The sequence below is a fragment of the Homarus americanus genome, unplaced genomic scaffold, assembly GCF_018991925.1.
Source record: "Homarus americanus isolate GMGI-L3 unplaced genomic scaffold, GMGI_Hamer_2.0 scaffold1024, whole genome shotgun sequence".
Classification (NCBI taxonomy): Eukaryota; Metazoa; Arthropoda; class Malacostraca; order Decapoda; family Nephropidae; genus Homarus; species Homarus americanus.
This window is the reverse complement of record NW_024715228.1, coordinates 10,558,027-10,584,958: the sequence shown is the minus strand read 5'-3', so window position 1 is coordinate 10,584,958 and position 26,932 is coordinate 10,558,027. Positions and strand designations below refer to the sequence as shown.

General features: G+C 38.0%; 2 protein-coding genes across 2 annotated transcripts in view; one reads left to right on the top strand and one right to left on the bottom strand.

The window, feature by feature from the left end:
• Positions 1-26,932, top strand: part of LOC121856855 — a gene marked incomplete in the record, with an annotated part of 153,543 nt that overhangs the window by 55,462 nt on the left and 71,149 nt on the right.
• Positions 617-26,902, bottom strand: LOC121856852. The gene is made up of 3 exons (XM_042352616.1): positions 26,694-26,902; positions 22,598-24,343; positions 617-783 (listed from the first exon to the last, which is right to left on the bottom strand). Exons 2-3 carry the CDS (start codon positions 24,072-24,074, stop codon positions 635-637), a joined length of 1,626 nt encoding a protein of 541 aa, XP_042208550.1. The 5' UTR covers positions 24,075-24,343; positions 26,694-26,902; the 3' UTR covers positions 617-634.

Below are 26,932 nucleotides of genomic sequence, written 5' to 3'. Positions count from 1 at the left end.
TCACCACACTTGACACACTAAACCACAATATTTAAGATGTAAGAATTTTATATTTGTTGCTTAAGACGACCCCCTAACTTTGGGCAGGTTTTTTTAATGTTCAAATTTCGTCTTATAAGCCGAGATATACGGTACGGTAATCGAAATTTCGTTAACCGAACCGTTCGTTAACCGAGGGACCATTGTATTTTAATTCAGCGACATATGGCTTGAGCTGTTCGTTGCCAGGGACTTAATTACCACAATCAATCAACCAATCAATACATTATGTGTACTAAGTGTTTACAATGATTACCTTTGGAAGGGTCACTTCTGGCTTACAGACAGCCTCCAGGAACGGAACCTATTCATAACCTCAGAGTGTCTGGTGAGAGGATTAAAACCACCAATGACCTCGGGGGTTGTCTCTTTTCAAAATTAACATTAGGTGGACAAACACGGTCAACCAATTTACTGTCTAAATATTCCCATATGATCAAATTTCTGATTTAACCATTGTTTATATGCTTCAAGTAATTTCTAATTTGTACGAGACAAAACCTAAATTAATATATCTTTCACAATTGAGTAAAAACTATTGGGGGTTATACGAGTGGCTAACTAAAATGTTAAATTCTCTGATTGAAACTTTAATTTACTCACATTCCACTTCATCTATTATTGAAAGGACATCATCTTCAAAGAGATCATCATCGAGGATTTCACTAGCACGTCGTGTTGTTTTCGTACTGACATGATGACAAGCCTTACTGTCTCCTTGCTCATCTTCCTCTAGTTGTGAGTCTGTAAAATAATGGAACTGTAACACATAGCAGACAATGATGATGCCTAATACAGGTTGACCCTCTCTTATCAGGCAACCTTGTAACCAGGGCAGCACTGGATCATAGAAATTCCTGTTAAATAGGAAGTTGATATTTACACGTAACGGTACATTATCCTACTGCCCCATAATATTATTAATTTCTCTGTATAAACATTTGAAACACATAATGAATATATTTAATAAATAAACAATTAATGTGACAACAGTACAGGTTGTACCTCTCTAGTCCGGCTACCTCGGGACCTGACCGGTGCCGGACCATGGAAATTTCCGGACCGTGGAAATTCACCCGTTTCCTGGATAGATAGTGACTTGGCTTGGAAGCACTAGCACCACTTTCTCTGCTTCATGGTCTCTTTGAAGACATATTGAAGGGTTAAATGTCGTACAGTAGCTTCTCAAATTTCAGGAGTTTTTAATTCGACGTTTTCTATTTGAACACAAAAAAAACAACACATTTAAAAATTTTGACGGCGGAAACTCGAATTTCGACAGATTTGAACGGCCCACCAACGTTCAGACGACGTGCACAATCGTGTAAACAGCATCATTTCTCTTATGTACAAAAGATTCATTATTGTTTATTCCTTTAAGTCTTTTTAATTGAATTAATGTTTGTGTGTGCAAAATGAGAAATACAATTCATTAATAATACGTAGAATATTAAAACACAAGGAAATGAGGCAGCATTGCTTTCGTTGATTACAAAACCAGTGACTGATTGGTTCTACATATAAAACTGAAGAAATAAGACCTTGGTTGTAGCTGTAGTAAAATTAATATGGTTGTTTAAAGTAATGTTATTTAATGTTAATAAATGGAACAATAGAAGTAGCTAACGATAATGGTAAAGGAAAAAGAGAGATTGCATATGTAAGTGCGCATGCGAACACGTGAAAACATATCGTCATTACTTTACATAAGAATATGAAAGCAACACTTATTTACTGTTCATATATATTTTAATTAATGTTTCTGAATTTGTTTTTATTGAATTAATGTACGTGTGTGCAAAATTAACAATACAATTTATTAATAATACGTGGAATATTAAAACACACGAGGAGACGAGACGGCTGCCGGCATTGTTTTTGTTAAAGCTTACAAAACCAGTGACTGATTGGTTCTATATATAAAACTGAAGAAAATAAGACCCTGATTGTAGCTGTAGTAAAATTAATGTATAAAAATTAATATGGTTGTTTGAAGTACAGGTTGCACCTCTCTAGTCCGGCATTCTGTGGTCCGGAAACTCCCGTGGTCCGGAATGATTTTAGTTTGTCCAATAGGTAGGGTGCTTTTTTTTTTTTTTTTTTTTTTTTTTTTTTTTTTTTTTTTTTTTTAAATCTGAATGCCATTATTATTTCTAGGAGTATTAAATTTTCCCCTGTGTCTCATCGTGGGTCATAACCTGGCAATAAACTTCAAAAAGTCGGAAATTAAGGTTTGCTTATATCCGCAGCACTCTCTGCTGCTCATATACAGAGTAAGCAACATTTAACCTTCAATATATATGGCAGCAAATAAGTTATTTATATTCTTATGTAGAGTAATGACGATATATTTTCACATGTGCGCACTTACATACGAGCAGTCTCACTTTTTTTTTTTACCATTAATGGTTAGCTACTTATATTGTTCCATTTATTAACATTAAATAACATTACAGGTACTTCAAGCAACCATATTCATTTTTTACATTAATTTTACTACAGCTAAACTCAGGGTCTTATTTTCTTCAGTTTTATATGTAGAACCAATCAGTCACTGGTTTCGTAAGCTTTAACAAAAACAATGCCGGTAGCCGTCTCGTCTCCTCTAATATTCCAAGTAATATTAATAAATTGTATTGTTAATTTTGCACACACGTACATTAATTCAATAAAAACAAATTCAGAAACATTAATCAAAATATATATGAACAGTAAATAAGTGTTGCTTTCATATTCTTATGTAATGTAATGACGATATGTTTTCACGTGTGCGCACTTACATATGCAATCTCTTTTTCCTTTACCATTATCGTTAGCTACTTCTATTGTTCCATTTATTAACATTAAATAACATTACTTAAAACAACCATATTAATTTTACTACAGCTACAACCAAGGTCTTATTTTCTTCAGTTTTATATGTAGAACCAGTCAGTCACTGGTTTTGTAATCAACGAAAACAATGTTGTGTCATTTCCTCGTGCGTTTTAATATTCTACGTATTATTAATGAATTTTATTGCTCATTTTAAACACATAAACATTAATTCGATAAAAAAGATATTCAGTAATAAACAATAATGAATCTCTTGTACATAAGAGAAATGACGCTGTTTACACGATTATGCACGTCGTCTGCACGTTGGCGGGCCGTTCAAACCCGTCGAAATTCAAGTTTCCGCCGTCAAAATTTTTATTTATTTATTTTTTTGTGTGTTTCAATAAAATACGTTAAGAATTAAAAACTCGCGAAATTTGAGAAGCTACTATACGACATTTAACCCTTCAACATGTCTTCAAAGAGACCATGACGCAGAGAAAGTGGTGCTAGTGCTTCCAGGCATAAGCACAATTCACTATCTATCCAGGAAAAGGGTGAATTTCCATGGTACGGCAATTTCCATGGTCCGGCACCGGTCAGGTCCCGAGGTTGCCGGACTAGAGAGGTACAACCTGTACCTGTAATGTTATTTAATGTTAATAAATGGAACAATATAAGTAGCAAACCATTAATGGTAAAAAAAAAAGTGAGACTGCGCGTATGTATGTGCGCACATGTGAAAACATATCGTCATTACTCTAGATAAGTATATGAAAGCAACACTTATTTACTGCACATATATATTGAAGGGTTAAATGATGTACAGTAAAAGTCCAAAAATCCGGATGCCAGGAATCCGGACCACCCGAGAATCCGGACTTTTCGAAAACTCAAACTTTTTAAATTTAGCGGGCTTTTGTGGGTTATGTGAATGAATGGAGTTGCTTTAAAAAATTAATTTACATAATTCTAATAATAAAAGTAATTGTAAATTATAGGTAGCTAATTTTGTTAGTTTTGTAATTAGCTTGAACTGAAATGTAAAATTTGAGGCACTATAAATCTTTTGTGTGTATGTGTGCATGCGTGAACGCCACAGCTGCACAGAGACAACAAACGACCACACGATCGCCACTTTAAAACAAGCAATCAAACTGTGACAACGTATGTAATTTTGAGTCCTACTCTATCCATTTACAGAGTACAAGCCCATAATAATGGCCCCTAAAGTAGATAAACTTCGTTGTGTGAAGAGAAAGAAGAACACATTGAAATTGAGTGACAAACTTGAAATAATTAAGAAACTAGAACGTGGTGTGAGCAATACTGTTCTAATGGAAACATACAACATTGGAAAGTCTACAATTTATGATATAAAAAAGGCAAAGAATAAAATTCTAGAATTCACAGCTTCTTCTGAGCCTTACATTAAAATTGCTGAAAGAAAAAGTTTACATTGGCCCAAATTAGAAAATCTTGATAAAGTGTTGCACGAATGGTTTTTGTTAAAACGATCAGAAGGTATGGCAATTTCTGGGCCGATGCTTATTGCCAAAGCAAAGTCTTTTAAGGAGCAAATGAACATTGAATCAGAGTGCGCATTTAGTGATGGATGGCTTAGGAATTTCAAGACTCGTCATGGTATTAGACAGTTTGTTTACATTTTTGTCTAGTGTTGACTTTATTTTTCTTTAAAACTGCTCGTTTTGATAAATGAAGCATGCTTTATTTGCTAATGAATAAACTATCAAAATGTACCTGTTCATCTCTTCTTTATTCCTCCTTAAATTTTAATTTTAAAAGTACTGCCTGAGAATCCGGAAAATCCGAAAATCCGGACCGACCCAATCCCCAAGCAGTCCGGATTTTTGGACTTCTACTGTACTCTGTATAGACAAGCAGAGAGAGAGCAGCTGAACTGCCGGATGTAAACAAACCTTAATTTCCCGCGGCTTTGTTGTTTTGTTTTTTACGGGGATTAGCCTACACGGGCATAGATCACTGACCCACATTGGGGCCTGAAGGGCAAAAATTTAATACTCCTGTAATAATAATAATAATTCAGATAAGTAAAAAAAAAAGCTGCCTATCTCTCTATTGGACAAACTAAAATCATTCCAGACCACGGGAGTTTCCGGACAACAGAATGCCGGACTAGAGAGGTACAACCTGTTTTACCTGTATTTAGGGAATGTATTATAAATCACAATAAACAATAAATTAAAAACATATAGATTTCCAGTGGTGGACAGTAATGAAGTACAGGTACACCACCGATTTTCTGGCACCCTTGGCTCCAAAGCCTTGCCGGATTATCCATTTTGCCGGACCAACCGAGGTCACATAATAATAATTTAACAATACTGTACACCTCTGTCCCAGGGCCGCATTAACAACGGTGCCCGAGGAGACCTGGCCAGGGGCCCTGGGTCCAGGGGCCCTGGGTCCAGGGGGGCCTTTGAGCTTAAAAATATTTGTTATAATAATAATAATACAGTATAGTCTCGTTTACGAGGATTTGGTTTACGCGTTTGGTCATTTACGCGGCACCTTGCCAGACTGACAACTTTTTATTTACAAGTTTCATTCCATCATTTACGCGGGAAGCGGCGCAGGCAGGGTGCGCACAAGGTCGCCCAGTCAACAAAACATTACCGAGTTCTTCACCCGCCACAGCCAGCCCAAGACAGTGATAGTGATATTGAGGATATGGACTTTGAGGGGTTTGACAAAGAGGCCCTGCAAGCCTCTGTGGTGGATAGTGATACAATTGATACAGGTGAGGGCCAATAATCTGCCCTCTGCCTCGGAACCAACCCCCCATCCCCGTGTGCCCAGCCATCTTTTCTACTAACGTAAGTGTTAAAAAACCTAATTTTATTGATATTTCTCTTAAATATTAATTGTGTGTGCATACCATCATAAAATTAAGATGTTATTTTTACTTCAACGTATGTATTGTGTCGGAAAAAGTGGAGTTTGGGGGTCGGCCCAGTCTCTATTTCAATCAATCCCATATGTTCTGTTATTTCGTTTACGCGTTTCTCGTTTTACGCGGACCTCCACTGGTTCAATTGATAGCGTAAATGAAGACTATAGTGTACAGAAAACTAGTTTTTTGCGCGCCAAACAGCCACTGAACACACCAAGCTTGGCTTCAGTTTGTGTATCTGTTCAGTGGAGGGAACATCTTGTTTGAGACTCTCTTGAACATTAACTATTTTTCCGCTTTTACAGTCAAATTATTGGTCATTTTGAAATATATTTTACATATTGATAATATATAGCGCAGTGCAGCGTTGATTTAAAGAAAATATTCTTTATTTACAGCAATAAAACTTAAAATTTCAGTGTTGAAATCGAATCCAGCATGGCTCCAAAGAAATTGAGAAAAGTTATTTCAATCCAGGTAAAACAGGAAAAAATAAAGAAACATGAACAGGGCATTAGAACAAATGCACTTTGTAAAGACTATGGCATGTCGGCATCAACTGTGTCGACAATTCTTGCACAGAAAGAAAAGTTCAAGGAAGTGAAAGTGAGAGACAAATCTACCAGACTGTTTAAAGGTAGATCTTTGATAGCAGAAACAGTGAGGTTACTTCTCATTTGGATCAGGGAAAAACAAATGAAAGGTGATTCAGTTTCTACAGAATTTATTTCTGAAAGAGCCAGGGAGATTTACAAACATTTAAAGGAAGATCAACCTGGTTCTTCTGGCACAGAGTTCAAAGATTTTCGGGCAAGCAAGGGCTGGTTTGTAAAATTTAAGAAAAGAAGTGACATTTTCAGTGTTATTAAGCATGGTGAGGCTGCCAGTGCAGATAAAGAAGGAGCAGCAAAGTTTGTAGTGGAGTTTAAGATACTGGTGGATGAAGAAAATTATCTTCCACAGCAAGTGTTCAATGTGGACAAAACTGGGCTGTTGTGGAAGAAAATGCCCAAAAGGACATTCATCACAAGAGACGAAGCCTCTTTACCTGGGCATAAACCCATGAAAGACCATCTCACTCTATTGCTTGGCACTAATGCTTCAGGGGATTTCTGACTGAAGCCTATGCTTGTCTACCACTCTGAGAACTTGCCAGCACTTTGGAGGCTCAATTTGACTTTGTCAAAGTGTTGTTTTTGCCTCCCAACACTACACCAATCATGCAGCCACTGGACCAGAATGTGATCAGCAACTTCCAAGAAGTTGTACATGAAGAAAATGTTCAGGAGGTGTTATCAGGCAACTTCCACTGATCCTGAACTAACACTGGCACAGTTCTGGAAGACACAAATCAACATTTTGGAGGCTGTAAAATTGATTGTGTCATCATGGCAAGAAGTCTACTCAGATCCCTCAATTCTGCATGGAAAACACTGTGGCTATCAGCAGTCCCATGATTTTGAGGGATTTGAGGAAGAAGCAGAGTTGGACCAGGAGATTGTGTCCATTGGTTAGTCATTAGGCCTTGAAGTGGAGGAGGAGGATGTGGAAGAGCTTGTGATGTCTCATGAGGAGGAACTTAATCCTGATGACTTGCAGCAACTGGATAAGATGTTAGAGGCTGACAGTGGTGAGGAGGAAAGGGAAAGTGATGATCATATGTCTTCTTCAGACTTAAAAGATGTTGTTCACTACTGGGAGAAGTTCAGGAAACTGGCTTCAAGGCACCCTGATGTGGAAACAACAGAACCTATTTTGTGTAATGTTGAGGACAGAGTGGTCTCCTTCTTCAAACATCAGTTAATGATGAGGAGGAGAAATGCCCCACAACCAAAAATTGACAGTTTCTTCACTAAAAGGCAGCGGGAAAAAGATGCTGCCCCTCAGCCTTTCACTTCAAGAATGAGAGAGGATGTTCATAGGAGAATCTGTCAGTCCAGAGGTTCCTGACATTTTCATGGAAGGTGACTCACCTTCCAAGAAGCAGTAAAATGCTTCTTCTCCACCTCCACTTCCTTCTCTTCCTTCTCCTCCTCCACCTCCCACTTCAAAATTCACATCAGCATCATCATCCAGGAGTCTTCACATACACACTCCTCAAATTAAGTGTAATTTACTACCTTTTTTGTTGACTTTATGCAATTTTCGGTGAGCTGGAACCATTACCTAAAAACCCATTTAAACAATGGTTCTGGTTAACAAAATTTTGGTTAACAAACAACCTTCTGGAACAATTGTGTCTAACCGAGGGACCACTGTGTATATTTATTGTTTCTCACTATTGATTTATTTTTTTTCTTTATACCTGTAGTTCTTTATTATTATTATTGTTATCATTAATATTTATTTTTTATCATAAATTTTATCTTCTACAAATTATTATTATTTCATTTTGAATTTTGTATTTTACTAAAATTTTTATTTACAGTAAGTCCTCGCTTAATGTCGATTTACGTTCTTGAAAAATACAACGTTAACGGAAACAATGTTAACGGAATCAATTTTCCCCATAAGAAATACAGTAGATAAAATACGCTAGTTATGTTCCCCAGCCTCCTTTAGCCCCATAAAATACATTACATGTACATAAATTCAATGGAATTTTTATTGAAAATAGTATAAGTGATATCCCCATTAGCCGGAACAATTGGTGCAGAAACGCCCGGGGGATGAGAGATTTCTGGGTAACGAGACGACTTTCTCAAATCGAATTCCTTATCCCGGAACCTTTTCCGATTACTGGGAAAAGTTTTGAAGTGTCTAAACTAGACCTCTTGCACAGAGCCATATAGCACACTTCCCCAGCATGTTTATGGATGCTGGAATGTTTCCTTGAGTCTAAACTTCTGGAATCCATAAATACAGTTGTAATTAAGTTACAAACTTAATTTATTGACTATAATAATTCAGAATAGTTTATCTAAAAGTTTGAAATAAATATATTTAAAATTTAAAAATCTAAAAGATATGAGTGTGAATGAACCTGCGTGTCACAGCAAAGACTGTTATTTTCTACTCCCATGGAGCTGTGGGGGATTAGTGGGTCTTGTGTAACTGACGTGACCTGATGCAATGTCAGGTGGAGGTAGGATGGGGGATTACCGGTCTCATATTACTGATCTGATGGAATGTGGTGACATGCCCAATAAACATAACATGACTTAAAACCTAATATAATATTTGTTTAAGGGTTATCTTACTCATTACTGCTGGCGGTAAAAGGGACCACTGTGTCGTACGGCAAGTGTCTTACTGTCTCAGATTCTCAGTATGAGTCCTGTCTTCATATGTAAAAGTAATATCTCCATTACCTGGAATCTTTCTCAACCGGAACTCTCCGATAGACGGAATTGAAATTTTTCGGAAAATCGTTCCCAAAGCCGTAATTTTTTGGAAAGTTCCAGCTTTGGAAATGTATTTTCCGAGGGGCACATTTTCTGGAAAATTCAGAGAAATTTTCCCAGTAACCCCGAAAATTCCTAGGATGGGGGAGTTGTTTTTTCCAGGTTTGAGAGATGAAAATTGGGCACATTTTCCAGAAATTCCGAGAAAAATTTTCAGGTACCCAGAAAATTTTGGGGACGGGGAATATTTTCTGGATTCGAGAGATGATGTAATGCACAATTTCTGGAACTTCCGGGAAAATTTTTCTGTTATTCGGAAATTTCTGGAAAATTCCGAGGACGAGGAATTTTTCCGGCTTTGAGAAAGTCGTCCAGTTACCCGGAAATCTCTCATTCCCAGAAGTGCTCTGCACCAATTATTCTGCCTAACGGAGATATCCCTTATCAATGTTCCACACCTCGCTACCTTCACTCATTTACATGAACTTTTTTGGGATAATATGCATTATCTTTAATGGGGATACTAGAGGGTCTTAAGAAATGGGTTAAAGTTATGGAAGTACAGTGGCCCCTCGGTTAACGAACACAATTGGTTCCACAGAGTCGTTCGTTAACCAAATCTATTATTTCAATGGGATATTGGGTAATTGGTTCCAACTCACAGAAATGTACATACAAAGTATAAATAAAATGCAGTACAGTACTGTACACTTCCTTTCAGGTGTGTGTGTAGAATGTTGCTGGTTGATGATGATGATGATGATGCTGGGAATTAGAAGTGGGGGTGGAGGAGAAGGGAGAAGAGGAACATTTTAATGCTTCTTGGAAGGCGAGTCACCTTCCATAATAATGTCAGGAACCTCTGGACTGACAGATTCTTTAACATGAAAATCCTCTCTCCTTTTTGGAGAGGAACACTGAGGGGAATCATCTTTCTCACCCATGCTTGATGCAGTAATTTCACCAATAAAATTTTAAGTTCACGAGCTGTGGTTAAAGATTATTTTAATTAAATCAACAATGCACTGCACTGTATATTATCAATATGTTAACTAAATTTCAGAATGACCAATAGTTTTAATGTAAAAATGTAAAAATATTCAGGAGACCAACAAACTCGATATTTCCTCCACTGTAAACAAAGTTAAACAGAAAAGCTTTGGCGGGTGAGTCAAGCGGCTGATGGGTGCACAAAAGCTAGTTCCCTGTACTGCATATATTATCAATATGTTAACTAAATTTTAGAATGACCAATAATTTTAAAATAAAAAATATGCAAAAATATTCAAGAACACAACCTTCTTGATATTTATTCCACTGGAAACAAATGTAAACATAGAACCGATTACTGTACTGGCGGACTAGCCAATCAGCTGATGCGCATAACAAAACGTGTTTCTCGTAAGGCTTTTGTTAATTGAAGTTTTGTTCGTGAATCGAACTGAAAATCCTCATGGGAGCTAATTCGTTAACCAAAATTTTTTTAATTGGACCGTTCGTTAACTGAGGGACCACTGTACACATTTTAGGATATGGGTAAAATTTAAAAAAAATAATTGTATGAAAATACTACACTTGCTCAATGAATACTGTACAGTGGTCTAATAAGATTTGCTGCTGGCCTAACAAGAGCTAAAACAAGACACTGTGTAATAATAATAATAATAATAATAATTAACGGTTTATTGAAAGAGCTTGGCAGCCAGAAGGCTGAAAATATACAGTTACATATTTGGGGAATGGGTTACGAATTACAAATAATATACAAGTAACATAAGTGACACAAATAAGACATATAATAACTTAGATGGGGATCAGCTCAAACTACAGTTCATTTCAACATAGTGAGAGTGTAAGGAGCAGAGTTTACTGGGAGTGAATACACTGATTTATTACATGTTATTGATAATTTTTACAATGGTTGGGACTGGGCTGTTCTTATAGCGATCAGTTCGTGCACGTATGGGCTGGATGCGGTTGTGGTGTCGAACAGCAATTCTCGGACAGGGGATCTTGCAGTAGGTAGGAGCCAAGGTCGGGATGGTGTAGAAGCTTACCAAATTTGCAGATGAGGTCGTGGGTGACATTTTCGCAGAAACAAAGGACAGTGTAAGGAGCGCTTCTTGATATGTGGAGTAGGAAGGGGAGAGAATAATCTTGCATGCCCTCTTTTGCATTTTTTCTAGGTGTTTACGTTGTGTGGCATTTAGGGAGGAAGACCAGGTGGGGGAGGCATAGGTGAGCTTGGGAAGTATGAATGTTGTGTATACACTGAGGAGCTCGTGTGCAGGAACTCCGAGGGACTTGAGTCGGCGGAGGAGGTGGAGACGGAAACTGGAGGATTTGACAACTTCACTGACGTGTGGTTTCCAATTTAGTTTGTTGTCTATGGTGACGCCGAGGAGCTTCGTGGAATCTACAGCCTGGAGTGTGTTCGGACCTAGGGTAATGGAAGGAGGTGGGACAATGTCAGAGGAGAGGTTGATGTGCATAACCATGGTCTTGGTATGGTTGATGGTGACATGGTTGTTGGTGGCCCAGTTTTGGAGACTGTTCAATAAATCCTGAAGGGCGGTATAGTTGGGAGCAGAATTGTTGACGCTGATCCCAATGGTGGAGTCGTCGACATATTTCCAGCGAGCAGGGGTTTCTCTTAGGGCATCATTGATGAGCATAAGGAAGCAGAGTGGTCCCATCTTGGTGCCTTGGGGGACGCCACAGGTGAGTGACTGAAAGGTGGAGACAGCCCCTCGGAAGCGTACAGCTTGGCGTCGGCCACTGAGGAAGTCTGTAAGCCATGGTATGAGACTTCTCCGAAGCCCGAGGTCAATAGCTTTGTTTATGATTATATTGTGGTCGACTAGGTCGAACGTTTTAGTGAAATCAATGAAGGCGACAGCTACAGACGTTTTTCGTTTCTCGAGATGGCGGTATATGTAATCGAGAAAGCTGACAAGACAGTGAGTGGTGGAGGAAGTTTTCATGTTGCCAAATTGCTGAGGGTCTACGACTCCTGCAATATCAGCATAAGCCCAGTCAGCCAAACTTTCATACATTAGTTTAAGTATTGGGGTGATTGCACAGGGTCGAGCTGACGAAGGATTGTGGGGTTGCTGATTTGGGCACTGGTGATGTATGGGAAGAGTGTCTTCCAGTCAGCTAAGATCTGGCTTGACTGAGAGAAGCATTGATGATGGAGCATAGGGGTTTAGCAAGCTCCGGGGAGAACTCCTTGAAGAGTTTCATTGGTAGGTCAATGGGGGGTGGTAGAGCGTTTTAATTTTAGTTTGTCCAGGCGTTTTGCTACGTCAAATTCTTCTACTAAGTCAGTGGGAAGGGGGGCTGGTAGGTAAGCAGGGAGAGTGGTTGTGTCAAGCCGGGGGAGCGTCTGGCATATAGTAGCGAAATGGTTATTTGTTTGTTCAGCTGCGTCAACATTAGTGAGAGATGGCTAAAGAAGGGAGGGTGTGTCATAATTGTTTCTAGTCCACAGAGTTCTTAAGCTTACCATACCATTGACTGATGTTGGTCTGCTCAGGTGTTGTAATTTGCTGGGTAGGGACTTTTGCAGTGCATATTTCGCTGATGACTCTGTTGGGAAGACCTGTAGCTTGATGTGGTCATTGAGATGAAAGGCCTGGCCCTCTGGTTGCAGCAAGTCTTTTGATCCGAGGTGTGATCCTGGTAAGTGTCAGTTGGTGAGATCTGACTGACTTCCCGGAGCCAGCTTGCAGTGAGTTTCCGTGGTGGTGCTGGGTATAATTGACGGCCTGGTTTCCACGGCCATCCACGCCAAGCACTTCTAGTCCAGGATGGAACTCATCCACTGCTCAAAGATATGACCACCGCAGAGTCAGTAATCGCCTGTAGGTTCCTGGATGTAGGGTCTCTGTACTTGGAGGAGAGTGGCAGCTGCAAATCAGAGCACTGATAAGTGTGTGCTACACCCGATAGGAGGCATTGGTTGAGGTGGTTGGTACTGGTCCGCTAAGTCAGTTAAGATAAGGTCAAGGGTGTTTTGACCGTGTGTGGGGAAGGTCACAACTTGTGATAGTGATAGCTGGTCCTGGATATCAGTGGTGTCAATTTCATTTAAATCCCCACATAATACTAACTTGGCACATGGGTACCTAACTCTGAGGTGGTCTGAGGTGGTGATGAGATGATTGATAAGAGTGTCTCTGGTGGGTGATCGAGGCGGATGGTATGCCACACAGATTATAATGGAGGCAGTGTTGCATGGGTGGGCCCGTAGCACGACACGTACCCATAATGCTTCCACATCTGCTGGGACTTGAACATCCAGGCGTGACGGGCGTAGGTCATCTTGACAGAAGAGGGCAACGCCCCCTCCGCGTCTTTGTGAACGAAGGTGACGAAAGAGTTGATATCCCTTAATATGACACGTTTCAGGTACAATTTGCCAAGCCTCACATATGGCAACGACGCTCGCGGCGGTTGACCTGACTGTAGTTGCCAGCTCGTCGAACTTGTTAGCTAGGGAAGTGACGTTGGATAGCAGTAAAGACGGGAGATCATACCATATCCGTGGAACTTCTGTGTGGTGGTATGGTCTGTCAGGGGTGGGTTTCTCCGGTTTCCTAGTGGAGGTTACGGTTCTAATGGGCTTATGTGCATGACGGCCTTGTCTACGGCTCCGCGCGTGGAATATTTTCAGTGACTTGAGTAGCGCGATAACACTGCCATCAGGATAACCGTTCCCACGCTTTAGATGGTACAGAGTGCGTCGGGAGTAAGTGATTGGTGGCCATCGGTTGAAATCTGTTGTGGGCGGACGGAAGTGTTTGTCACTGGCGGCACTTTGAGGGACACTGACACTGGTAGACATCTGTTAATATTTGTCAGTCGTAAAGACCGTGGTCTTTGTCCCTGGTGCTCGGGGTCGCCGACACAGTTTTCACGATATATGTAAACACCGCGGTGGTCCTTGTCACTGGCACTTTAAAGTTGACCGATAAAGTGCCCACTGTCTGACTTTTCCTTGGGGTGCACTATCGAGCACTGTATGGTAATCACTTATTGCACTGATGGCTAGAATGTTTTGCCGAGAAAGTTCCTTAAGTGCACTATAGGAACACTGCTCCGTAATCAATCGTTCACTAATCACTAGAATGTTTTGCTGAATCGATCCTGGAGTAGTAAGGCTGGTAGGGCGTTGGGGTATAGCAGGGGGAGTGGGCAGGGCCAAACAGATTCGGCCTGGCTGCTAAAACCGGGAGCGCCTTTGGGGCACGTCTTATCTCACTGAGGGTTGACAAGTGTATGTAAGCTGGCTGGGGGTTGCGGGGCGAGTGGGGGCTGATCAGGCGTTGCCACATTCGCCAGATTTATTTATCGATTCAGTATTATATTCTTGTATGATCAGCCTATTATGGTGTATGGTTATCATAATTAATATAACATCTTCAATAATAGAGAAAAATATAATATGTAAATTGTCATTTGACTTATAAATAAAAGGATAAGCTGTATCGGAAGGTATTCACTCAGGCTGCATTCGTTTGAGAGCTTTCAGAAAATCATCTTACAATAGGGGTAACATTTATTACCTTTGAGTGTTACATGATGGCTCAATTTAGCTACCTGTACACCTGAACAACTGATTAATGAATAACCAGGGTATATGAAGAAACACAATACTTTACACTACAATATTGCTAATTAAGTGATGATAAATACTACAATAGTATTTATTAAGTGATGATAATTACTACAATAGTATTTATTAAGTGATGATAATTACTACAATAGTATTTATTAAGTGATGATAAATACAGTGATCCTTCGGTTAACGAGCGCCTCGGTTCACAAAATTTCGGTTAACGAATTACCTTCCATAAGATTCTTCACTTCGGTTAACGAGCAAACCCTCAGTTAACAAATTCATTACAAATTTTTCCCAACATGTTTTCGCCTGCATTTGGCTGCCCACCAGCTGTAGTATTAGTCCGCCAATACAGTAATCGGTTTTAGGGCTTAAATCCCTTACCATTTTAGTAAATATCAAGGTTGTACTATTCAATAATTTTAAATGTTTTATATTAAATTTTTTAGTCATTTTAACAATTATTGAACATAATCGAAGTACAGGAAGCTAGTTTTTTGTGCGCCAAACAGCCACTCAACACACCAAGCTTGGCGTCAGTTTGTTTACCAGGTCAGAGGAAGGAACATCTTGTTTGAGACTCAACATAAACGATTTTTTTCTGTGTTTCCAGTCAAATTATTGGTCATTTTGAAATATATTTTACATATTGATATATAGCGCAGTGCAGTGTTGATTTAAAGAAAATAATCTTGAATTACACGAAGTGAACTAAAATTCTATGGGTGAAATGGCAGCATGGGGTGACTTCTCTTCCACCCCAATGCCTTTTCTTCTCCCTTCTCCTCCATCCCCATTCTAATTCCCATCATCATCATCATCAACCAGGAGCCTTCTACATGCACACCTCAAAGTAGGTGTACTTTACTGCATTTGTTTTTAGTTTGTATGTAATTTTCGGTGAGCTGGAACCAATTACCCAAAAACCCATTGAAACAATGTTTTCGGTTAACGAGCAACCTTCTGGAATGAATTGTGCTCGTTAACTGGGGGACCACTGTACTACAATAGTATTTATTAAGTGATGATAAATACACCACAGTACTGTCCTAATTTAATAAGTGTTGAAGACAGATGTTATGGCAAGCATGAAGGAGATAAGCCCTTTGTAAATAAACGACTCATGGTCTTGGAGTGTGGGATTGTATTTTTCAAGAAAGTTGGTTATTCAACCAAATGATATAAGCACTAACCCTCCCCCACCACCTGCTGGTCCCAGATCACTCTCATCTTCCCTACACAATATACCCCTACAATTATTTTGTTCTAATTTTTCTCTTTATAATACTGTACAGTACACACACAAATTCTGTGGTTACTTACAAATAACACTTTACGGTATGTAAAAATAATCTCGGTGAAAACAGTTGTCAGCAACCAGATTAAGTCTGATTTTCAATACAGAGTTCTGTTTCATTTTTGTTGTTGTTGATGTCAGAATGTTAATGTTTTAATAACCTTTTTATGTACTTAAAAGACTTTAGTTGTTGATGTGAGATACTAACATTGGTTGACAATCCCTTATCCAAAATCCTTGGGGCCAGATATGTTTTCGATTTCAGAATTTTTCGGATTTCAGAATGATTAGGTTAGGGTTAGGGTTTTTTTTATAGGGATTAGCCTACCTGGCACAGGTCACTGACCCACATCAGGGGCTGGGGGGCAAAAATGTAGCAATAATAATAATAATAATAATAATAATAATAATAATAATAATAATAATAATAATAATAATAATAATAATAATAATAATAACAATAATAATAATAATAATTCATAAATAAAATTTATAATAAAAAATAAACAAAAATAAAATAATAATGAAAACAATAATAATAATAATAATAATAATAAAATAATAATAATAATAATAAAATTATAATAATAATAACAATTCATAGGTCTAGGTCGTGTTTCTCGCTTTTGATCTTTTTTCATTCTTGTATTTCTTTATTATTTTATTTTTGTGTATTTTATATAAATTTTATTTACTATGAATTATTATTATTATTACTATTGCTACATTTTTGCCCCCAGGCCCCGATGTGGGTCAGTGACCTGTGCCTGGGTGGGCTAATCCCTGTAAAAAAAAAAATAAATAAATAAAAAATAAAATGTTTTGCTTTACTAAAAAACTTTAGGCTTTCAGAGGTTTTTGGTTTTCGGATAAGGGGTAGTCAATCAACCTATAACAATAACAACAACTGATTTTCTTTAAACAGTCCAGATAAGCAGTTTTACTTCAACCCCCTCCCCTCATAGATTCGCTTTTTTCGGACTTTCGCATTTTTCAGACTCGGGTCTGCCACAATTAATCCAATTTATTGACATTTTATTGCACCAGCGTGTGGAACGATCGACTCACTCCTCCTCCGTGGGGTGTGTGTGTGGGAGAGGCTAGGGGGAATATAAAAAAATCAGCCTAAATTAATTTAATTACTGTGATACCGTATGACACCTCCTGGTGGAGTGCCCCAGTATCAGAGATCTTTATCATAAGCACCTCTCCCAGTGCCGGAGGGGAGACGGGTCTACTACTGTCTCTCTTTGGTGGGGGAGGAAGTGGGTAGTGTGGGAGGGGAAGTCATCTCCTTCATGGAGGAGGCTGGCTTTCTACACAAACTTTGAGTTTTATCTATTAACGTTTAAATGGTTTTTAGGAGTTTTAGGCAATATATTATTTATGTTTTTTACCTTGCATTATTTGATTTTAGTCTTCTGAGCTTTTATTTTAATTTGGCGACACATGACCTAAGCTGTTGCATCGCCAGGGATGTAATATTGGCAACACATGACCACAATCAATCATTAAGAGAACAAATTATCTTGTGCAAGGATACTAACACTGTGTCCAATAGTTATATATTCCATGGTCCAATAACTGTAATAAGAAACACTGTATTCCCTTTATATTGGGTACAAAAGTCCTTGATTATGAATATAAAACCTTTAGTGTCCACTAAAACAATGAGAGCCATGCACAGTGTAGTGAAGTGTAAATAGCTACGACCTCTGCTCATTCATTAACTATTTCTTATAAGTTTTAGTGTTAATAAAAACATAAGTGCCTTAGTAAACATATATTATGAGTAATAAAGTTAAAATGAACTTGTATAAGCTTAATATACAGTGAACCCTCGCTTTACACGGTTTGGGTTTTCACTTTACGCGTTTCTACGCCAGAACTGCCAGAACCGGAATTCCCACTCCCACTTTACGCGGTGCATCTACTCTACTCATATACGCGGGTGAAGTGTAATTTTTTTATTTAGCTCATAAAATTCATACAAATTACCCGGCCAGAAAATAATTTACATTGCTGGAATTCTTACAATTTGATGATCATTTTGAATATAAGTATCATAGATTTTGCATTAGACATACAAATTTTAGATCTAATGCAAGTATTTTGTTTACTCAGAGCAAATATGTTATCTTTTGTGCAAAATATATGACGTGTATATTCAAAATATTCCTGGTCTTGCAAGGAATCCAGCAATGTCAATTATATTATCCTAACTTTAGTCTGAGGTATTATTTATTACTAAAAATGTAAATATACTGTTATAACCCAAACATTTCTCTGGTACGGAGGGAAGGTGGGGGTGAGGGGTAGGGAGGGAGGGAGGGACCCACGGAGCAGATGGGAAGAGGGGGGGAGGTGGGGTATTTTGATTGACAGATAGTATTTGGGTAAGTATATTTTGTTTATTTATTGAAGATATTTGTTTTAGCTCATAAAATTCACACAAATTACCCGGCCAGAATATAATTTACATTGCTGGAATTCTTACAATTTCATGATCATTTTGAATATAAACATCATAGATTTTGCATTAGACATACAAATTTTAGATCTACTGTAAGTATTTTGTTTACTCTGAGCAAATATGTTATCTTTTGTGCAAAATATATGACGTGTATATTCAAAATATTCCTGGTCTTGCAAGGAATCCAGCAATGTGAACTATATTATCCTAACTTTAGTCTGGGGTATTATTTATTACTAAAACATATATATACTGGTTTCTCCCAACCATTTCTCTGGTAGGGAGGGACCGACCGACCCAGCTGGCATGGTGGGAAGAGGGGGGGGAGGGCAAAGTGGGGTTTTTGATTGACAGATAGTGTTGTGAAGAATATTATTTTTTTTTTTATTAACTGAAGATATTTGTTTTAGCTCATAAAATTCATACAAATTACCCGGCCAGAATATAATTTACATTGCTGGAATTCTTACAATTTGATGATCATTTTGAATATAAACATCATAGATTTTGCATTAGACATATAAATTTTAGATCTAATGTAAGTATTTTGTTTACTCTGAGTAAATATGTTATCTTTTGTGCAAAATATATGACATTTATATTCAAAATATTCCTGGTCTTACAAGGAATCCAGCAATGTCAATTATGTTATCCTAACTTTAGTTTGAGGTATTATTTATTACTATACCTTAAAATCTAGTGGTTTTCCCCCAAACATTTCTCAGAGAGGGAAGAGCCAGTGAGTGTAGTGTGAGAAGAGGGGGAGGGAGTTGAGTCCATTATTTGAATGGACATTAACTTGGTGACTGTATTTCTCTTAAATATTAATTGTGTGCGTGTACCATCATAAAATTAAGATGTTATTTTTACTAGAACATAGGTATTGTGTCGGAAAACGTGGAGTTTGGGGGTCGGCCCGGTCTCTATTTCAATTAATCCCATATGTTATGTTTTTCACTTTACGCGTTTCTCACTTTACGTGGGCCTCCATGGGTTCAATTGACTGCGTAAAGTGAGGATTCACTGTACTGTAAATAGCATAACTAACAAATAAAAGTGATGGTCCATATTCGCCCCGGTGCCTGATCCACATTCGCCCCAGAATGTTGCATGTACAGGTACTGCAGTGGACCACAAAATGCCATGTAAGAACAACATATTATTTTATGAAACTTTCACATATTGTGGCCTTGTATGTAGGCAGGTAAGTATGAAAATTATGGTTAGCAGGTTAAAAAAAGTTATTAAAACGTTTGTCGTTTTGTGGTCCGGTTCGCCCTAGTCGATGCTATGAGTTGCCACGCACTGCAAACATATGAGAAAGTATTCCAGCCCCAGGGGTCTGGGCTGGGTATGATACTGCCGGTCTGCTCTCAAACCCGCCGGCAGCAAGTTAGGAACCATTTTGTCTGGACCCTCACCAGTTTGGGAAACCCTTCCCTCCCTCCAAGAAGGGAAGGAAGGGGGGGGGCCAAGCCTCCCTCTGGTACGGATCATCAAGCCCCTCCACCACAGCAAGGCGGCCCCCACTGGGATAGTTTTATATAAAATATCTTTATAATACACTACAGTATTATGCAATACTAAATAAACACTGATACAGGCAGACTCCAGGTTACCAACGAGTTCCGTCGCTGGGGACATTCTTAAATTGAAAATGTACACAAGTCGAAACATATGGTATGTGCATGCCGTACTTACAGAACAATGTTTAAAATCCCACTATATTATAGCTGAAGTCCTTATATACATCTAAAATCACTTAATTTAAGATAAAAGAAGAAATAGAATGACAAAATACAGTAAAAATTAAATCAGGTAAATAAAATACATAACTCTAAATTTAAAGTTTAACCACGTTTGTATCGGCAGATGTTCGTACGTCAGACGTTTGTAACCCAGGGACTGCCTGTACCTACGCTATGTACACTGATGTAATTACGTCTATTAACAACAATACATGATGGTAAAACGCACTTTATACAATAAAATCCAAGTTATCCGGCACCTTGGGGGATTGAGAGATGCCAGATAAACAGTTTTTCCGGTTTGTTGAAAATCGCTCTTAAGATCTCCCAATGCACAGTGCTACAGACTGACCTTGCAAATTCATCTCAGAAAAACAGATTTCTTTAACACACTTATTCCACTCTATATAAACAATGTGGCTTAGAAATAAAGAAAATATAATATAAAACTATAAATTAGGAAAAATGAAGAGCGTGGGTGTGAATGTGTGTGGCCACACTCCCTTCTGATGTGACATCAAGGCATACACACAGCACAGAGCGGTAGCCACATGTCTGTGTGTCATCTGGTTGACTCCTTGGCTGAAGTGGGTCGTGTCACCCAGATGATGGTTTGAGTGTGGAAGGAGCTATATTTTGTACATAAAATGTGCTATTGTATTTTATGTAATGCTATGTATCAATTTAATTATTTATCACTGCAATAAATTTAGCAGCTCATCCTCATTGCATGCAGTATTTATACTAAAGATACTAGCTGATTTGAGAGAAGTTTTATTTTTATTATTTCATTTTGGTGCCAGCTAGTTGAATCTACCAGTTGTCTGGATGCCGGATAACTGGGATTCTACTGTATCATTATTCCAGGTTATACCGTGTATATCACTGTAACGTGCAATAAAAGATAAAGTACTATATACACTTATGATGTACATACTGTATAGGTTAATGGTCCTAATATCTTTCCTGTTAAATGGTGAATAAATTAAGAAAAGGCATAAAGACTGTGGAGTGAGTAGCAGCCACATGCACCCCAACTGATCTGTGTTAACATGCGGTTTCCTTCCTGTTCTGGCCAACAGGCAGTGACACAGTCATGCTGTCACTTGATTTAAAAGCCTGCGACAATGGTGGAACATCGAAGGGAGTGTATATGTTTTTCTGAACTGGATTAAAATGGTCGAATATCTTAATGAAGCCAATAAAAAAATTCATGCAACTACGGTCAAAAACCCTTTCCCCCGGGCTAAGGTGCAGCTGGCCGTACCCCCTACGTCGGGTAAATCGAGAAAAATCAACTTTTCCAAAAATAATTTGTAGCCATTATAAATGATAAAACAATAAAAAAGAAGTAAGAAAAACTATATATTGACCCTCTAGAAACTTCCCTGGGGCCACAGTGGTGGGAAAATGGAAGCGCAGAGCGAGGGAGATAATGGGACAGTGTTGTCTTGACGTGAGCGCTCGTGGTCACATACCCGCTTAGCAGCCCTTTTCTGCTTGCCTTTGTGTCAGGGATGACCAGTAATACTTATATTTACTGATCATATGACTTATTTCCCATAAATAATTAATTTATAATTTATTTTATTTGCATAATTTTTCATAAAAAAGTGGTCAGCAACACACACACGCAGTTTGTCACCAGGCTGTCTGACTGTCTTTGTGTTTGGGAGAGTAAGTAAAGCATAGAAATAATTATTGGAATAATAATTCCTGTGTCTGCAATATACATTTAACATGATAAAATGGACAGACATTGAAAATGAAACAAACAAAAGTAGGTACTTACATTCCAGAAGCTTCCCTGTGGCCGAGCATGTGGCGTGACAGGCAAATAATCATGCTGGAACCTGATAACCCGCGCTGGTCATTCAAACAATGCCGCAAAAAAGAGGCGCACGTTCCGGAACGTCAACCCGGGCGTAGGGGGTTAATGTGATTGAGGTGTAAGATAAAGCCAGAAATGAAATGCAACCACTTTAGTGGTTTCCCTCAACTTTACTTGAAAACATATGCATGGTCAAAGTTGCTGCCTCACCAAAAATAATGAATATAATTTTTTGTGGTGTAAAAAGAAAGCCACAGACTTTTCACAGCCACCCCTCCCTCCCATGCTGAATTCATTTTGTCAATAACTGTCCTTTTGCAACAATTAGTATTAATGCAGTGCTGTCCTTCACATTTATTAAACCCTTCAAGGTAACTCCAACAATAACACTTTATGCCTAAGATACAATTATATCTGGAAATAGTTATGATGAGATTAAGAAACTATCTTCCATTTACAATATAACAGAAAACTATCATAAACTTACCCAAAGATCTTTCCATATTAACAGAAGGCAGTTTATTGTTGCAGGGTTTTGAATTCTGTGGGCAGGAAGTCATGGCTTGTTTGCTATGGATGAAGCTCCTTTGATTTCTTCTGCCTCCTACAAATGACTCTGATAGATTTGGAGTCTCCAAAGTTGTGCCACTGACAACCTGCAACATTTTTTCTTGGACTACTTCTTTATTGTCCTCTTGGTTGTCTCGGAATGATTGAAGGGAACTATCTTTAAAAGAAAATTTAGGTTTACATCTAGCAGCTGCCACTTTTCTACATTTTGGTATACAACCTGTAGTTCCTTGTTGGAAGTGGGTGTTCTTAATCAATTCTTCCCCATCTTCTGGGAGATGTGACACCAATGACTCAAAGAATTCATCGTCATCTTCAAATTCTCGGGAAAAGTCTCCAGCTATAGAACTTTTGCTTCGCTGTACAGCTGATGACACATCACCACCAGAAATTTTAGCATTACTGGTTGAGTGAGAACGTAACAATAACCCTCTCATTGTCTGGCCTTTGTTTGTCAGTCTGGCAGATTCATTATTACATTCACTATTCCTAAGTAATGGTGAACTTGATGGTAAGCTGCTTAAAGTAAAATGAACACTAGAATTAACTGATCCTTTATTCAATTTATGATTCTTAGATGATTGCACAGACTTACTTTCACTATCAGTACTTGATTTAACATTAAGCACAAGTGAAATTTTGTCTGTTTTTGTCCTAGAACACGTCTGAGGATTAGACTCTAACCGAAATGATTTTCTACTTTGTCGGTGAGAATTGTTTATAAGGGATGAGCAAGTCTTGGCAAGGATTGGAGTACAGCTACTTTCACCTCCAGAAATGCTGTGGTTCTTTATAATATGGGAAGTGTTGGATCTACTCTGGTCACCAAAAGTAATTATTTTACCTTCATTGTTACTGTTTTTGATACTTTGGCAAGGTTTCTGTTTATTATCATGGTACGTGGCACTGTGACTTTTATAGATGGTATCAGTGACATTTTTGAAAGGTCTGTTGCTAGCTTTACCATCGACAATGTCACTAAAATTATCATTTGGTTTACATTGCTCTTCTAAGGAGTTTTTCTGACCAGCCCCAATAACTTTTACCCCGGATAAAGACTGGAGAGCACTTTTCTCTGACTCATGATGCTCTTGGAAATTTTCAAACAGAATTTCAGATACTTTTACACACCTCTCTTCAGTCACACTTGACAAAACATTACTTTCATCTATATCAGTAAGGGCTTCCTCCATCGCTTGTGTTGTTCGTATCACAGATTCGTTAAACAGATCATCATCAAATATATCTGCAGACAGAATAGTATCTACTTTTACTTTATCTATTACACTGTCTTTATCACTTTCATTAGCTGTTACTTCTACTTTTTCTCTCACAGATTGTCTGATGTCTGTGTCACACACTATATTAATTCCACTAATATCACAGATACCCATATTAAGCTCATCACTCCACAGTGAATCATCCACATCGCTGATTAAATTTATGTCTTTTACTGCCGGAGCCACAAGCTGTTCTTCATCCTGAACAGTTTTATCATGCTTGTTGAAAGGTTGAGACGAGGTATCACTCAGCACGCATGGCGGGGAAGACGGGCAAGGAGAGGAGTCCTCTTCTGAAGACAAGGATGTTTCTTCAGTTATGGCATTATTATTTTTGGAATGTGACAGTGGATGCAGCACTTTACCCTTCCCTGGCTTTTTTCCTGAGAAGAAAAGTCACTATATATATACTGTACATCTTTTCATATTATCACAAAGATTACATGACAAAATCTCATAAACTCTTAAATATCTAAGTTATATGAGGTACACTGAAGAAAAACTTAATGAATATAAAATCTAAACCAAAATTATTATTATTAATAATTTTTTTTAAATAAGGTAGGGTATCCCCCGATATACAGTACTTAGAGGTCGAGTTCCTATAAATTCATTTATAAGATGAAAAAATTTATTTTGAATGGTAGTATCCATATGGAGTCATGTTCCAGGGAGGGAAAATGGTCAAATATGGGGGTTTTCACACAAAGTTCCCCACTATTATGATCCATAAAAATAATAGTCAAGAATTGACTTGACCCCATGACACCTAAAACTTTGTATTTTCTAAAGAAAAAAGACGTCTCTTATATGATTAAAATTCATTAAAGTGAATGTTGGAGTTCATATAAAGAAATGAGGGTTGAAAAATTAGATTTTTATTCGTTAAAACAAATTTTATTTAACAGGCATATGCATATTAGGGGATATTTGTACTGTACAGTATTACCCCGCTTAACGCGGTTTCGCTTAGCGCGTTTTACTGTATACGCGGTGCCTCGCCAGAGCCGAACTTTCACTTAACGCGGGTTTTTTCCACGTATACGCGGTGAGTGTCCGGCTCGAGAGCTATTTTTAGATTCGCCCCACCCCCCACCAGCCACCCTGCCTGACTGCCTGTTTTAGCTCATAAAATTCATACAAATTACCCGGCCAGAATATAATTTACATTGCTGGAATTCTTACAATATGATGATCATTTTGAATATAAACATCATAGATTTTGCATTAGACATACAAATTTTAGATATAATATTTACTCTGAGTAAATATATTATTTTTTGTGCAAAATATATGACATTTGTATTCAAAATATTCCTGGGCTTACAAGGAATCCAGCAATGTCAATTATATTATCCTAACTTTAGTTTGAGGTATTATTTATTACTAAAAAGGTAAATATTCTGGTTTTCCCGCACATCTGGTAGGGGTTGGTGGGAGGTGGGGGGGAGGGAGGGACCGACCGACCATCTGTTACCATGTGAAGAATATTTTTTTTTTTATTAACTGAAGATATTTGTTTTAGCTCATAAAGTTCATACAAATTACCCGGTCAGAATATAATTTACATTGCTGGAATTCTTATAATTTGATGATCATTTTGAATATAAACATCATAGATTTTGCATTAGACATACAAATTTTAGATGTAATGTTTACTCTGAGTAAATGTGTTATCTTTTGTGCAAAATACATGACATTTATATTCAAAATATTCCTTGTCTTACAAGGAATCCAGCAATGTCAATTATATTATCCTAACTTTAATCTGAGGTATTATTTAATACTAAATGTTAAAATTTAGTTTTTTCACCCAACATCTCTTGAAGGGAGGATTGGTGGGGGGTGGGGAGAGGTTGGGACTGACAGCTGGTTGGAGGGGGAGGCAAGGTGGGGTACTTTGATTGACAGATAGTGTTGTGAAGAATATTTTTTTTATTAACTGAAGATATTTGTTTTAGCTCATAAAATTCATACAAATTACCCGGCCAGAATATAATTTACATTGCTGGAATTCTTACAATTTGGTGATCATTTTGAATATAAACATCATAGATTTTGCATTAGACATACAAATTTTAGATATAATGTTTACTCTGAGTAAATATGTTATCTTTTGTGCAAAATATATGACATTTATATTCAAAATATTCCTGGTCTTACAAGGAATCCAGCAATGTCAATTGTATTATCCTAACTTTAGTTTGAGGTATTATTTATTAAAATTTAGTGGTTTTCCCCAAAATTTCTCAGAGAGGGAAGAGCCAGCAGTGTAGTGTGAGAGGGGAGGGAGTCCAGTCCATTATTTGAATGGACATTAACTTGGCGACTGTATTTTCTCTATTTCTCTTAAGTATTAATTGTGTGCATGTACCATCATAAAATTAAGATGTTCTTTTACTAGAACATAGGTATTGTGTCGGAGGAAGTGGAGTTTGGGGGTCGGGCCAGTTTCTATTGGAATTAATCCCATATGTTCTGTTGTTCACTTAGCGGTTTCACTTAACACGGTACCCTGTGGGTTTTATTGACCGCGTTAAGCGGGGTACTACTGTACATCCAGTACTTATGTTTTCTTCATTCCTGGAAATGCTTAAAGAAGGCTTCAAGATTCGTTTCAGCTTGCAAATCTATAATTGGTTATCTGTTAAATATCTAGATGGTTTACTAGCTAATATCATTTCCATCGTGGTTCCCATTCATTTTTCGTAACACTACAATTAGACAGCCTACCTTTGCTACTGAGCTGATCCAAAAGTTCATCAAGCTGAGCAGTGGTATTCTTATTGAACGATGAACATTGTGGACGGCTCCTCACTCTGGGGAACAATAATACCGATGGGGTGCAGGAGTAACAAAAGCAACTGGGCAATCTCCTGTACTAGTTTCAACGGCATCACCACCAGGCACTGCAAGGAAACTCCCTTCAGTCCTAAATGTTTGAATTAACATAGGTGAGGGATTTATTGATA

Coding starts and splice junctions, on each gene's coding strand:
- LOC121856852 (XM_042352616.1), bottom strand. CDS start 24,074: ATGGGTATCTGTGATATTAGTGGAATTAATATAGTGTGTGACACAGAC. Junction 784..22,597: donor TAATATGGAAAGATCTTTGG/GTAAGTTTATGA, acceptor ATTATTTTACAG/ACTCACAACTAGAGGAAGAT.